General features: G+C 37.0%; 1 protein-coding gene across 1 annotated transcript in view; it reads left to right on the forward strand.

The window, feature by feature from the left end:
• Window positions 1–14,472, forward strand: part of MOSPD2 (motile sperm domain containing 2) — a 38,860-nt gene extending 24,388 nt beyond the window's left edge. The window contains exons 10-15 of the mRNA XM_014960335.1: window positions 1,176–1,288; window positions 5,427–5,523; window positions 6,353–6,449; window positions 7,119–7,248; window positions 13,079–13,181; window positions 13,677–14,472. Of these exons, the coding sequence (XP_014815821.1) occupies window positions 1,176–1,288; window positions 5,427–5,523; window positions 6,353–6,449; window positions 7,119–7,248; window positions 13,079–13,181; window positions 13,677–13,823 (687 nt within the window). The 3' untranslated portion in view covers window positions 13,824–14,472. The remainder of the gene's footprint in view (window positions 1–1,175; window positions 1,289–5,426; window positions 5,524–6,352; window positions 6,450–7,118; window positions 7,249–13,078; window positions 13,182–13,676) is intronic.
• Window positions 14,473–15,274: the final 802 nt, after the last annotated feature.

Raw genomic sequence — 15,274 nt, forward strand, 5'->3', positions numbered from 1 at the left:
ATCACTCAGAATTCCTCTTATTTGATTTATATATATATGCCTCTTCTCATCCCATAGAAGGGCTGACTTCTTTCCACAGAGCAAAGGGAGCTGTGAGCAATAAACTTAGTAAGTGCCTGTCTTGTAGGTACCTGCAAGGTACCTCCTTTGGCAAGGAGGATTCCACCTCTAATGTCTACTGTAGTAATATTTTCTATGGTAATTTTACCTAGATTTACATAAAATAAAGGCCCAAACATAACTAGTGCAGTGTATTTACACACTAACCTTTTACTCTAATTGTAATTATAACAAAAATGAAATAAAATATCTGGGTGGTTTCTCTTTATGAAACCTATTTTCCATAAGATTTGATATTTCTTTCATTCCCATACTTCAGATTTACATAAACTGAATTTTCTTCATGTCTCCTCCTCTCTGTATTTTAAGTGGAATTAAAACAAGGCTAAGCAAACTGTTGAGGTAGCTGATACTGACTCATGATGTCACCAATTCTTCCATTTTTCTGTATCCCCTCACTCCCTGTTTTGCACTTAATTCCAGAGTTCTTTCATTTTTTTATAGTAAGATCTCCAGGTCTGCTGACACGTATTTTTCTTAATGTAATAGTGGAAAACCCTCAGAAATCTGCAGTTTTGGATGCACCAATTCAATCAGCTTTCTTTTAAATTCTTCAATACTTCCGAATTCCATCTAAAAGCAGTGTGAAGATATGTTTAGCACCTCTGCAATATAATAAAGTGTGAAATTTTTGTTGCATTTTCTGTTCAGTGTTGCAGTGATTGTATTGGGGTGTCTGTTCTAACTGAAAGGTTTTGCTGTGGAAGAGTAATATCAGTGCTTCATAATCTTAAATATTTGAGGTGCTATAACTTAATGTGTCTAGAGTTTTCGAAAACAGCCAACTTGGGCATCAGGAAGGCACAGTGAGGAAAAAAAAACAAAGCAGAAATTTTGTTTCATGCATGTTCAATGTATTATGTAACTTTTATAAGAAATCATTTTATTCAGTGGACTTCAAGCAGCTTCAGAGAATGAATTCATATTAAGCTTGGTTTGCAGTACATAAATCATTGATATAAGCCACCTCCATATTCTTTGAAGTACCTGCATGATTCTGTAACATGTGTAATCCAGGTTTCTAGTTAATCATTATAACTATCGTTTCTACTCAGATGAATTCTGTAGAACAAATTTCCAAATCAGAGGAAACTGACAAAACAGAGTTCAAACCAAAAAATGCAAAGAAAGCATTAACTACTTTTAAAGGACCTTTATTACATATCAGGTAATAATAATTTTCTTTTTTTTATGATGTGCTTTGAACACTTGAGTAGTGAAATAGTTCAGAGGAAGACAATAGTTATAAACATCCTTGTAAGAATGATTTTTTTTTTTTTTTTTTACAAAGCTCAAAACAATTTTTCTGGTTTTACAGGTTTTTAGTGAATCTTTTGGTTGTCACAATTTGCATGCTTTTTGTACTAGGTTTATATTTCATAGAAGCGTTTCATGGTTTGATTTATATTGAGAAACTGCCATTGGTTTTAGTTAAACCTGTGCTTATCTGTATGAAAGCAAGGATTTATGATTTCATTGGCTTAAAAGGCGATGTGTTTACTAAGACAGCTTTCACTGTTAATCTTGCTTAAATTCTTTTAACTTAAGACGGTGTAAATATCTACACCAGTTTGCACTAATTAAACTTAATGAATGGGTCCAATTTGTTTCATGTGAGAAGTGTTCGGTATAAATGGCATATATGCACGGAAGATTTTTGGCATCCAAGAGGCTCATGTCTTGCAGCGAATGCTTTTTATCATTGAACTAGGAGGAAAAAAATCAATTAGCCAATATAATTTTTTTCTTTCACTGCCTTTCAGAATAAGATGCTTCTTTAGAAATTGATTTAGATGTTAACTTTTATTTTCACTTCCAGTTTGCTATTAGATGAATGAAGAAAATATCTAATTTATAGGTAATTCCTTAGCTAATTTTGTAAGTGCTGTACTGAATTAGTTCTGGAATGAATTTGAATAATGACATGCTCTTTAGCATCAGAAGTACTTTGTATGTGTCATTTTCCTGGTTTTGAAAAGAAAATTATTTTCATAGTCCTTTATGTGCAAAAACCTCCTCTGTATAGACTTGATTTCTCATATGGTAGGTCAAAAGCATAGACTGCAGAATTGTGATTTTTTTTAATCCAATGTCTAAAATTTTCTTTCCCTAAAGACAAAAGAAGCTGTGTTCTTCTGTCTACTTCTTTAAAAAAAAAATACACCAACCAAAAACTCCACACAAACTATCTTTTTTTCTCTTAAAATATTTCAAGTTCTACCAGTGAAATGGAATTGTTGGAGATTCAGGGAAATTATCTGAGCAGACAGGGATTAGGTTAGGAAAGCTAAAGCCTGAATAGAGTTAAATCTGGCCAGGGACATCAAGGGCAACAAGAAAAGCTTCTATAGGTATGTCAGTGATAAAAGGAAGGAAATGGGAGACCTGGCCACCTGGGATATGGAGAAGGCTGAGGTACACACTGACTTTTTTGCCTCTGTTTTCACTGGCATGGACTCTAGCCACACCACACAAGTCACAGAAGGCAAAGGCAGGGACTGGGAGAATGAGGAACCTGAGGATAGGAGATGTAGGCTCAAGACTATCTGAGGAACCTGAAGGAGCACAAGTCCATGAGACCTGGTGAGATTCATCTGCGGGTCTTGAGGGAACTGATGGATGAAGTTGCCGAGCCATTACCCATCATATTTGAGAAGTTGTGGCAGTCCAGTGAAGTTCCTGCTGACTGGAAAAGGGGAAACATAACACCCATTTTTAAAAAAGAAAAAAAGGAAGACCCAGGGAACTATAGGCCGGTCAGTCTCACCTCTGTGGATGTCCCGTACCTGGAAGATTTCAAGGCCAGGCTGGATGGGGTTTTGTGCAGCCTGGTCTAGGGGGAGGAGTCCCTGCCCAGGGCAGGGGAGTTGGAACTTGGTGATCTTTAAGGTCCCTTCCAACCCAAACCATTCTGTGATTCTATGCATTCATGTAAATTGCACGAAAGAGTAAACTTAGTCAAGAATAGAGATGTGATAATACTTGTAGTCTTGCTGTCATGGAAAATAAAATACTGGTGTCTCCATTGTCCTTGTTGCTTGTTTGTGTTTTATGGGTGTTGTTTTTGTTGTTGTTGGTTTTGGTTTTTGTTTTGTTTTTTTTTTAAGTAAACTCTTGAGATTATGCACAGTTGTTACTTTTTCTTAATCTTCTAACTGTAGGAGCTAGAACTAGTTTTTATTTCCCGGGGATCTTTCTAAGGACACTGAACTAAAACTTATTGAACTGATAATATATAGTGCCACTTTTAACTAGTCACAGGCACCTGTCTCAAAGATTGTAGGCTCTGCCAGTGGAATTAGCTTATGTTCTTGCTGGTACCAGCATTGCCTGGTGAAGGGAGCAGCCTAGAGCCTGACCAGGAACCTGAAGCGTAGCAGCTCTGGTGTCATGAAATCACAAAGAACTGTCTGTTTCTCGTGTTTATAGTCATACTGACTAGTCATCTGCCTCTGCCTGGTTTAGGCCATGATTGCATTTGCCTTGCATGCCTTATGATGAAAGACTGGTCTTTATTGGCCTTCCTCCTCAATAAATGAATATTTGATAAGAGAAAAAGCAGCAGTTACTTGCACTGCCTACCAGAAGACCAGCGTGTGTTGTGGTGTATGTTGAGATAAAAATTTCTAGTAGAAGCTGAAATGGTTACCACACACGTCAGGGTAAAGGAAACGTTTCTGTAAAAACACTTGGGTGTTCATTTAAAATAAAGCACCCTGCCCTACCAACAACTGTATGACCTCCATGCCCAACACTATGGAACTGGTTGATTTCACAGGCAACAAGCATACAGCAGTGGCCCTCACGCTCCATTTCTTTTTATCTAGTGGGGGGAGTTGTTGGGGTGTTTTTTGGTCAATAGCTGCAGTTGGTGGTGGAACAAGAAAGATCACGCTCTGGCAGAGTGTTTCTTTCCTTGAGCTGTTTGTGTGGCTTGTTTTGATGCTGGTTAATGCTTTCCTGCCTCATTTATGGTTCATCTTGCAATTGCTGTAGCACACAGCTGCACTAGCACAGTATGAAGATAACCAAAATACTTTGCAACTACAACCCTTCCTTCCCCTACTGTTGTTGTTTACTTAATTGGAGAATTTGGGAACAGGAAAAAAACAAAACAGAAGGTGATAGTTACCCTGTTAATCTGTTTTAAACCTCAGTTTCTTGCTTACTGGCTCACTTAGCTTCTCCCTACCAAAAAGAAAAAAATAATCTTGTCATGGGGACTGTCTAGTGCATTTTTAAATCATAGGCACCCCCAACACAGAGTCACCATTGGGCTCCTTCTCTAGCATAGGTGTTCAGGCTTGCCCTACAGCACCAGGGATTTTTCTTCTCAGCTGATACACTGGTTTAAGTGAGAGGAGAGGATTGGTACTTAAAAGGAGGTCTTTTTAGGAGGAGGTCAAACTAACATGAAATTGGCATTCTAAAAAGAGAAGGGAAAAATATATAAAATGTTTTTCAAAAAGGCTTTCTGTCAAAAGAATATGCAGTTCTGTAGTACTGCATAGTATGGCAGTTCTTTGTGTACTCCTAATGTGTCAAACTAAAAGAAAACAATTTTTCACTTGTTACTTGAGTTTCCTCTCAACTTGTAGTATATGAGCATGCCCTACTTTTTGCCTAGTAGTGTTCATTTGAATGCTTATTCCAAAATGAGTTGCGTTAGTTTGGTATTTGGTTTAAAAGGTTTCATGCATGACTCTCCTAATTGCACAAGAATATTAAAAACAAGCAATGACTTTATTTATGCATGTGTCACGAGAAGTATGTGAAGACTGACTCATAAGTGCAAGTGAATTTAGCTGTAGTGGTTGAAACAATTGCCACTTGCAGATACCTGCCAGCTCCTCTTACATATGCACTATAGTCATTGCAAGGATAGGCGTATAAGGTGTCTGTCACACCTTATACTCCATAATATTATCATAAATTAAAATTAATGATGCTTTCCCTTAACATACTGCTGTGAGATGCAATGGCTGAATTGACTGTATATTTCTCTTGGCGATTCTTGCTGTTGCAAATGGGCGCACTCTTCCAAATGGCAGAAGCCAAGGGCAGTAATCAGCTGAAGCAGCTAGGTCCACTTGTGGTCATGAGTCAAACCTGAGCTTCACTACCAAATTTATTTGTTTTCACAGCTTTTTTTGATGAAACACTGTTCATAGTGACTGTAGCTGCAGGGTGGGAAGTATTATATTTTCCTGTAGGTGTGGACAGGTTTTTTTTCTGTGATATGTTCTAAAGATAATATAAGATAAAGATAATTTGAAGAAATTAATTCTTCTTAAATTTCTTATTAGCCCAGCAGAAGAACTATATTTTGGATCCAAAGAAACTGGAGAGAAAAAATGTTTGATAGTTCTCACAAATGTCACTAAAAACGTAGTGGCTTTTAAGGTAAGCATTTTATATGTCGTCTGGTTTACTTTACTAAATGCGTATGTTTTTCTTGGTTTGGGTAGGGAGGAAGAAATACTATTAAACCCACTTTTCAGTCTAAATTTTTTATTCTGTAGTGGTGTTTGAAGCAGATCAGAGAAATCTTCTGGCTGAATTTATGCATATATCTACCACGCGAAAGGGGATAATCAGTAATACAAATCTTTGGAGCACTGACTGGAAAGGAGCTGTGGTGATGATTAGTTATTCAGTGAGAGTCTAATACTTCCTGAAAAAAACAAGGAAGACTTGAGCATTGAAAAGTGATCTTTTTAGAATTGTTCTCCTTCTTAAGTCTTATCTGGAAACAAGTTAGTAACTCTCCAAAATGATATAGCTCCATCTGCGCATGGCACCATCAAAGGAATGAATGCAGTTATGTTTGCTTCAGAAATTCTGGGTTGACTTGCGTCTTGATTTGGTTTTCCACCACATCTTTTCTGTTCTCTGCGCATACAAATAACTAAAGTTTCCATAGTTCCATATTAAGAATTTTATCATAGTCCATTTGATATTCTTGGCTCTTTCTAAGTATGTATAAGAGAAAAATAGCGTATGCTAGAAAAGAGAGGATGGAAGCGGCTGAGAGAGGGGAAGAAGAGAAATACCAGTGTCTCATTAGTCCTACAAAGTAAAGTATTTTAAAGACTGTATGTATTACCATGTCTTAATACTTAAGCTTTTGGGGATTATACTATATTATATATACAGAATGAGGGAGGTTATGAAACAGTCATAGTTTGTGCATGCATTTACTATATGCTTGCTTGCTATTTTTCATTTATAGGTGAGAACAACTGCTCCTGAAAAATACAGAGTTAAACCCAGTAACAGCAGCTGTGAACCTGGCACATCATTGGATATAATCGTCTCTCTTCATGGTGGTAAATAAAATCTTACAATAGAGTTTTTAAGAAGTCTGGGCATGTTTTATTAACAGGCTGACTGCTCTAGATACTAACCTTTGTATGTGCCTGCTGAGGTGTAAGACTGACTGACACCCATGTCTACTTGACTCTTGCATGAGAGTGCTACTATTTGTAAAAAAAACATGGATGTCAGACAGCATTTGTGTAACTGCCCCTACTGATTTACTACTCCACTTAGGCATAAGCAACTGTTGTCTGCAGCTCATTCTGTTTCTTGTCTTAAAAAAAAGAAAAGAAAAAAGGTTGCAGTGGCAGCTGTCTCACTTGTGCTTTGTTACGGTGGGAGTTTATCTGTGATAAATAGGTTTCCTAAATTGCTGCAAGGGCAAGTGAATTTGCTCGTGAATACGTTCTTTACAAAATTTGGGCTTGTCCTTGAATCGTTCAGATGATACTAGATCTGTTAAAATGAAACTGCAGAATTTTGGGAAAAGTAATCAAAATTGTTGCGCTTAAGAGAATAATTTCATTATTTTTATTTCTTGTAAGTCAGTGTCTGATGTCCTGCAATAAACAGGCTCTCATTTTAAACACTTCCATTCAAAAATGCTTCCATATGCTTTGTAATATTGTCATTTTATCCAATCACACTTCTGCTTCCTTTTTTTTTTCCTTTGAGGGCAGGTTTTGCAGCTTCTCTGCAGGATCGTTTTCTTATAATGGCAGCAGAAATGGACCAGTCTTCTGGAGCAGGGGTACCAGAACTGACTCAGTTTTGGAAAGAAGTCCCTAGGACCAAAGTTATGGAACATAGGTGAGCATATGGTTTTCTGTTCACAGGAAGGGTTTTAGCTATAAATATGTGTCATATTCATATGGGAAGCTGTGGATGCCCTGTCTTTGGAAGTGTCCAAGGCCAGGCTGGATGGGGCTTTGAGCAACCTGGTCTAGTGGATAGTGTCCCTGCCCATGGCAGGGGGGTTGGAGCTCGGTGATCTTGAAGATCCCTTCCAACCTGCCTTTTCAAATGTGAAAAATGTTGTTGCTAAGGTTTAAAATGGAAAGAAAACCTTTAGATTTTGTTTGCTGTTCAAGAAATTGTTGCATCTTTGGTAGTATTTGACTGAATAATACAGTGCATCTTCTACTGTGAATTTAAAATTATGAAGATACATTTTAACTGAGCATGCAGATAATTTTGATCTTGCTTTCTGTATCAAAAGCTGTCAAAACATAATTGGTGGACTGAGGAAGCCTTTTCAGGCTATCATTGCAATTCTGTTTAGAAAATTAGTCAACCAGAACAGATGATAAAGCGCATAAAATAACTGTTAGAAGGACTGTTTACTATTAATTATACAATGTTACATTAAATTTATGATTTTAGGTGTGTATTTTCTCCCCTTTCACAGGCTCAGGTGTCATGTTGTAGAAAGAGGATAGGAGATGTAGGCTCAAGACTATCTGAGGAACCTGAAGGAGCACAAGTCCATGAGACCTGGTGAGATTCATCTGCGGGTCTTGAGGGAACTGATGGATGAAGTTGCCGAGCCATTACCCATCATATTTGAGAAGTTGTGGCAGTCCAGTGAAGTTCCTGCTGACTGGAAAAGGGGAAACATAACACCCATTTTTAAAAAAGAAAAAAAGGAAGACCCAGGGAACTATAGGCCGGTCAGTCTCACCTCTGTGGATGTCCCGTACCTGGAAGATTTCAAGGCCAGGCTGGATGGGGTTTTGTGCAGCCTGGTCTAGGGGGAGGAGTCCCTGCCCAGGGCAGGGGAGTTGGAACTTGGTGATCTTTAAGGTCCCTTCCAACCCAAACCATTCTGTGATTCTATGCATTCATGTAAATTGCACGAAAGAGTAAACTTAGTCAAGAATAGAGATGTGATAATACTTGTAGTCTTGCTGTCATGGAAAATAAAATACTGGTGTCTCCATTGTCCTTGTTGCTTGTTTGTGTTTTATGGGTGTTGTTTTTGTTGTTGTTGGTTTTGGTTTTTGTTTTGTTTTTTTTTTAAGTAAACTCTTGAGATTATGCACAGTTGTTACTTTTTCTTAATCTTCTAACTGTAGGAGCTAGAACTAGTTTTTATTTCCCGGGGATCTTTCTAAGGACACTGAACTAAAACTTATTGAACTGATAATATATAGTGCCACTTTTAACTAGTCACAGGCACCTGTCTCAAAGATTGTAGGCTCTGCCAGTGGAATTAGCTTATGTTCTTGCTGGTACCAGCATTGCCTGGTGAAGGGAGCAGCCTAGAGCCTGACCAGGAACCTGAAGCGTAGCAGCTCTGGTGTCATGAAATCACAAAGAACTGTCTGTTTCTCGTGTTTATAGTCATACTGACTAGTCATCTGCCTCTGCCTGGTTTAGGCCATGATTGCATTTGCCTTGCATGCCTTATGATGAAAGACTGGTCTTTATTGGCCTTCCTCCTCAATAAATGAATATTTGATAAGAGAAAAAGCAGCAGTTACTTGCACTGCCTACCAGAAGACCAGCGTGTGTTGTGGTGTATGTTGAGATAAAAATTTCTAGTAGAAGCTGAAATGGTTACCACACACGTCAGGGTAAAGGAAACGTTTCTGTAAAAACACTTGGGTGTTCATTTAAAATAAAGCACCCTGCCCTACCAACAACTGTATGACCTCCATGCCCAACACTATGGAACTGGTTGATTTCACAGGCAACAAGCATACAGCAGTGGCCCTCACGCTCCATTTCTTTTTATCTAGTGGGGGGAGTTGTTGGGGTGTTTTTTGGTCAATAGCTGCAGTTGGTGGTGGAACAAGAAAGATCACGCTCTGGCAGAGTGTTTCTTTCCTTGAGCTGTTTGTGTGGCTTGTTTTGATGCTGGTTAATGCTTTCCTGCCTCATTTATGGTTCATCTTGCAATTGCTGTAGCACACAGCTGCACTAGCACAGTATGAAGATAACCAAAATACTTTGCAACTACAACCCTTCCTTCCCCTACTGTTGTTGTTTACTTAATTGGAGAATTTGGGAACAGGAAAAAAACAAAACAGAAGGTGATAGTTACCCTGTTAATCTGTTTTAAACCTCAGTTTCTTGCTTACTGGCTCACTTAGCTTCTCCCTACCAAAAAGAAAAAAATAATCTTGTCATGGGGACTGTCTAGTGCATTTTTAAATCATAGGCACCCCCAACACAGAGTCACCATTGGGCTCCTTCTCTAGCATAGGTGTTCAGGCTTGCCCTACAGCACCAGGGATTTTTCTTCTCAGCTGATACACTGGTTTAAGTGAGAGGAGAGGATTGGTACTTAAAAGGAGGTCTTTTTAGGAGGAGGTCAAACTAACATGAAATTGGCATTCTAAAAAGAGAAGGGAAAAATATATAAAATGTTTTTCAAAAAGGCTTTCTGTCAAAAGAATATGCAGTTCTGTAGTACTGCATAGTATGGCAGTTCTTTGTGTACTCCTAATGTGTCAAACTAAAAGAAAACAATTTTTCACTTGTTACTTGAGTTTCCTCTCAACTTGTAGTATATGAGCATGCCCTACTTTTTGCCTAGTAGTGTTCATTTGAATGCTTATTCCAAAATGAGTTGCGTTAGTTTGGTATTTGGTTTAAAAGGTTTCATGCATGACTCTCCTAATTGCACAAGAATATTAAAAACAAGCAATGACTTTATTTATGCATGTGTCACGAGAAGTATGTGAAGACTGACTCATAAGTGCAAGTGAATTTAGCTGTAGTGGTTGAAACAATTGCCACTTGCAGATACCTGCCAGCTCCTCTTACATATGCACTATAGTCATTGCAAGGATAGGCGTATAAGGTGTCTGTCACACCTTATACTCCATAATATTATCATAAATTAAAATTAATGATGCTTTCCCTTAACATACTGCTGTGAGATGCAATGGCTGAATTGACTGTATATTTCTCTTGGCGATTCTTGCTGTTGCAAATGGGCGCACTCTTCCAAATGGCAGAAGCCAAGGGCAGTAATCAGCTGAAGCAGCTAGGTCCACTTGTGGTCATGAGTCAAACCTGAGCTTCACTACCAAATTTATTTGTTTTCACAGCTTTTTTTGATGAAACACTGTTCATAGTGACTGTAGCTGCAGGGTGGGAAGTATTATATTTTCCTGTAGGTGTGGACAGGTTTTTTTTCTGTGATATGTTCTAAAGATAATATAAGATAAAGATAATTTGAAGAAATTAATTCTTCTTAAATTTCTTATTAGCCCAGCAGAAGAACTATATTTTGGATCCAAAGAAACTGGAGAGAAAAAATGTTTGATAGTTCTCACAAATGTCACTAAAAACGTAGTGGCTTTTAAGGTAAGCATTTTATATGTCGTCTGGTTTACTTTACTAAATGCGTATGTTTTTCTTGGTTTGGGTAGGGAGGAAGAAATACTATTAAACCCACTTTTCAGTCTAAATTTTTTATTCTGTAGTGGTGTTTGAAGCAGATCAGAGAAATCTTCTGGCTGAATTTATGCATATATCTACCACGCGAAAGGGGATAATCAGTAATACAAATCTTTGGAGCACTGACTGGAAAGGAGCTGTGGTGATGATTAGTTATTCAGTGAGAGTCTAATACTTCCTGAAAAAAACAAGGAAGACTTGAGCATTGAAAAGTGATCTTTTTAGAATTGTTCTCCTTCTTAAGTCTTATCTGGAAACAAGTTAGTAACTCTCCAAAATGATATAGCTCCATCTGCGCATGGCACCATCAAAGGAATGAATGCAGTTATGTTTGCTTCAGAAATTCTGGGTTGACTTGCGTCTTGATTTGGTTTTCCACCACATCTTTTCTGTTCTCTGCGCATACAAATAACTAAAGTTTCCATAGTTCCATATTAAGAATTTTATCATAGTCCATTTGATATTCTTGGCTCTTTCTAAGTATGTATAAGAGAAAAATAGCGTATGCTAGAAAAGAGAGGATGGAAGCGGCTGAGAGAGGGGAAGAAGAGAAATACCAGTGTCTCATTAGTCCTACAAAGTAAAGTATTTTAAAGACTGTATGTATTACCATGTCTTAATACTTAAGCTTTTGGGGATTATACTATATTATATATACAGAATGAGGGAGGTTATGAAACAGTCATAGTTTGTGCATGCATTTACTATATGCTTGCTTGCTATTTTTCATTTATAGGTGAGAACAACTGCTCCTGAAAAATACAGAGTTAAACCCAGTAACAGCAGCTGTGAACCTGGCACATCATTGGATATAATCGTCTCTCTTCATGGTGGTAAATAAAATCTTACAATAGAGTTTTTAAGAAGTCTGGGCATGTTTTATTAACAGGCTGACTGCTCTAGATACTAACCTTTGTATGTGCCTGCTGAGGTGTAAGACTGACTGACACCCATGTCTACTTGACTCTTGCATGAGAGTGCTACTATTTGTAAAAAAAACATGGATGTCAGACAGCATTTGTGTAACTGCCCCTACTGATTTACTACTCCACTTAGGCATAAGCAACTGTTGTCTGCAGCTCATTCTGTTTCTTGTCTTAAAAAAAAGAAAAGAAAAAAGGTTGCAGTGGCAGCTGTCTCACTTGTGCTTTGTTACGGTGGGAGTTTATCTGTGATAAATAGGTTTCCTAAATTGCTGCAAGGGCAAGTGAATTTGCTCGTGAATACGTTCTTTACAAAATTTGGGCTTGTCCTTGAATCGTTCAGATGATACTAGATCTGTTAAAATGAAACTGCAGAATTTTGGGAAAAGTAATCAAAATTGTTGCGCTTAAGAGAATAATTTCATTATTTTTATTTCTTGTAAGTCAGTGTCTGATGTCCTGCAATAAACAGGCTCTCATTTTAAACACTTCCATTCAAAAATGCTTCCATATGCTTTGTAATATTGTCATTTTATCCAATCACACTTCTGCTTCCTTTTTTTTTTCCTTTGAGGGCAGGTTTTGCAGCTTCTCTGCAGGATCGTTTTCTTATAATGGCAGCAGAAATGGACCAGTCTTCTGGAGCAGGGGTACCAGAACTGACTCAGTTTTGGAAAGAAGTCCCTAGGACCAAAGTTATGGAACATAGGTGAGCATATGGTTTTCTGTTCACAGGAAGGGTTTTAGCTATAAATATGTGTCATATTCATATGGGAAGCTGTGGATGCCCTGTCTTTGGAAGTGTCCAAGGCCAGGCTGGATGGGGCTTTGAGCAACCTGGTCTAGTGGATAGTGTCCCTGCCCATGGCAGGGGGGTTGGAGCTCGGTGATCTTGAAGATCCCTTCCAACCTGCCTTTTCAAATGTGAAAAATGTTGTTGCTAAGGTTTAAAATGGAAAGAAAACCTTTAGATTTTGTTTGCTGTTCAAGAAATTGTTGCATCTTTGGTAGTATTTGACTGAATAATACAGTGCATCTTCTACTGTGAATTTAAAATTATGAAGATACATTTTAACTGAGCATGCAGATAATTTTGATCTTGCTTTCTGTATCAAAAGCTGTCAAAACATAATTGGTGGACTGAGGAAGCCTTTTCAGGCTATCATTGCAATTCTGTTTAGAAAATTAGTCAACCAGAACAGATGATAAAGCGCATAAAATAACTGTTAGAAGGACTGTTTACTATTAATTATACAATGTTACATTAAATTTATGATTTTAGGTGTGTATTTTCTCCCCTTTCACAGGCTCAGGTGTCATGTTGTAGAAAGCAGTAAGCCTTCCTCTTTGACATTAAAAGAGAATGCATTTAATATTCCAGCAAAAACCAACGAAGATTTACATGTACAGGTAATAGTGTATTCCTTTGTGCTGACTATTGAACAACATTATAAAGTATGATAAAAATAAAAAGAATTTGTGCTAAACCTCTTTGGTGCTTCTTAAACTATACTATAAACTATACTATTTGAAAAGCTCAGCAATTGAAAGTAACTAAATCAGTGATAGTGATTTAATTATTTTGTTGAATGGTAATGGTTTCATAAAATACTACTTGCAATGCAGTTTGTTCATTCCTCTTGTGTATATTACAGATCTGGGGTATCATTGAGCCTCAGCAGTATCTTTTGCTTCCTAGTTTGAAGATGTCACCTGCTTCATATAGGCAATATAGGCTGTCCATAATTCTTAAGATTTCAAGTTTCTTTAATGGAACAGATTCCTGGTTTTGTTTTGTTTTGTTTTTTTCCTCCTGTGCTTATAGTTATTGGCTAAATAGCTCTGAATTAAAAAGTACATTCATGTACAGTCATTCTAATTTAATCAAACTATTTCTATTTTCAGCTAACTCGTTTACTGCAAATTAATAAAAGACTTCAAGAGCAGATTGATCGCTGCCTCTGGTTCCAGCAGTTGTCGGTTGTTTTATCATTACTATCAGTTACTGTTGTTGCCTTCTGCTTCTACCTGACGTATACCCAGAGAAGCTAAAAAGAATTTCTTTGCACTGGATTTGTTGCCTGTCCTGGTTGGTTGGAGTGGAAGAGATTGCAGTGTTGTGCTCGGATTCTGGAACTGCCAAAATGAGGTTTGTGAGCCCACAACAACGAACGATGATACGATTTGCTAAAAAAAAAAAAAAAAAAGAGAAGAAATGAATGACTGGCAAAGGAAGTTACTGAAAGTTAATGCTTTGAACAGTGCATGAGGAAGATGTTAGAGCTAGGACCTATTTTCACTGTAATTCCATAAATACTACTGAAGGAGGAAACCAAATACAACACCATAATTTAAAACTATTTAGTTTTTTTTCCCTCTATTCAACTGCTTTAAATACACTATTTCATTTCTTTTCATCATACTCTTTATTACATCATGAATTATTCTTGTAGAAGGTGCAAGCAGTCAAGTTAAGTATATTCTAAAGGTTAACTTGTTCTTTCAGGAGAATTTTTATAGGTTTTTTTTTATATAATATATGTACATGCACACATAAAAGAAGATATTTGTTGTTAGCAATCATTTTGGCAATTCAGGCTCATTGCTTTCACTGGTTAAATACCTTACATTTGTGTTTTTCCTGAATCCAAAGTTAATGTAAGTATTTCCAACCAAATAACATACACAGCAGCCATATTGACCAGAGTATAACCCTTGTTTGATTCCAAAGATAGTAATGAAATAATCACAATGAGATACTATCAAATTGTGGAAGAACTGTGAGAGTTGACTTTTGATGACCTGTTGCTGGTTCATAAAATGGCTGATAAGTAGTCAATGTAAGAACTCATTCTGAGATGTGCAATATCCTTAAATTACAGATGAATTTATGAAAAAAGCAAGTCAAGTCGGAAAGATTAAATGTTGTTGAAGGTAACATAAAAGTGTTACATCTGCCATTTCTCAGAAACTGATGTAGAAGTGGTGTATGAAACTAGCAAAAACTTAACATTAACAAGGATTCTTTGTACTCATTCCTGTAAATATGTATATTAAAATTATAAACACAAGAGGAGACTGATGGTATCTTTCATACATTTAAAATTTTCACTCTTGATGAGGTCTAAAAATAGAAAATAATTTCTTTACTAGAATTAATTTTTGCTACAAATTGGCTTTGTAACAAATCATTTAGTTTTGTCTGCTGAATTAAATTGATGAGAAGAGATTATTGAGGAAAAATAAAGGTCATACTTTGCTTCTGTCTCTTTGCTTATGGTATCTCTCCAGTGTGTTGTAGATGTAGTATCATTTGCAGGTTGAAAAAATGCATTAGGAAACTGATTAACTAGTAAAGAAGCAATATGAGTATTAAAAAAAAAAAAAACAAACCTGTAAAAGGCAAGTCTACAGAACTGTTTGGTGCAGTCTTCTGTCCTTTCTTAATTTATACAATGTTTAACACATCTACATTTTCTTAATTTTTCACTAATCTCATTTCT

The sequence above is a fragment of the Calidris pugnax genome, unplaced genomic scaffold (genome assembly GCF_001431845.1).
Source record: "Calidris pugnax isolate Ruff unplaced genomic scaffold, ASM143184v1 scaffold188, whole genome shotgun sequence".
Classification (NCBI taxonomy): domain Eukaryota; kingdom Metazoa; phylum Chordata; class Aves; order Charadriiformes; family Scolopacidae; genus Calidris; species Calidris pugnax.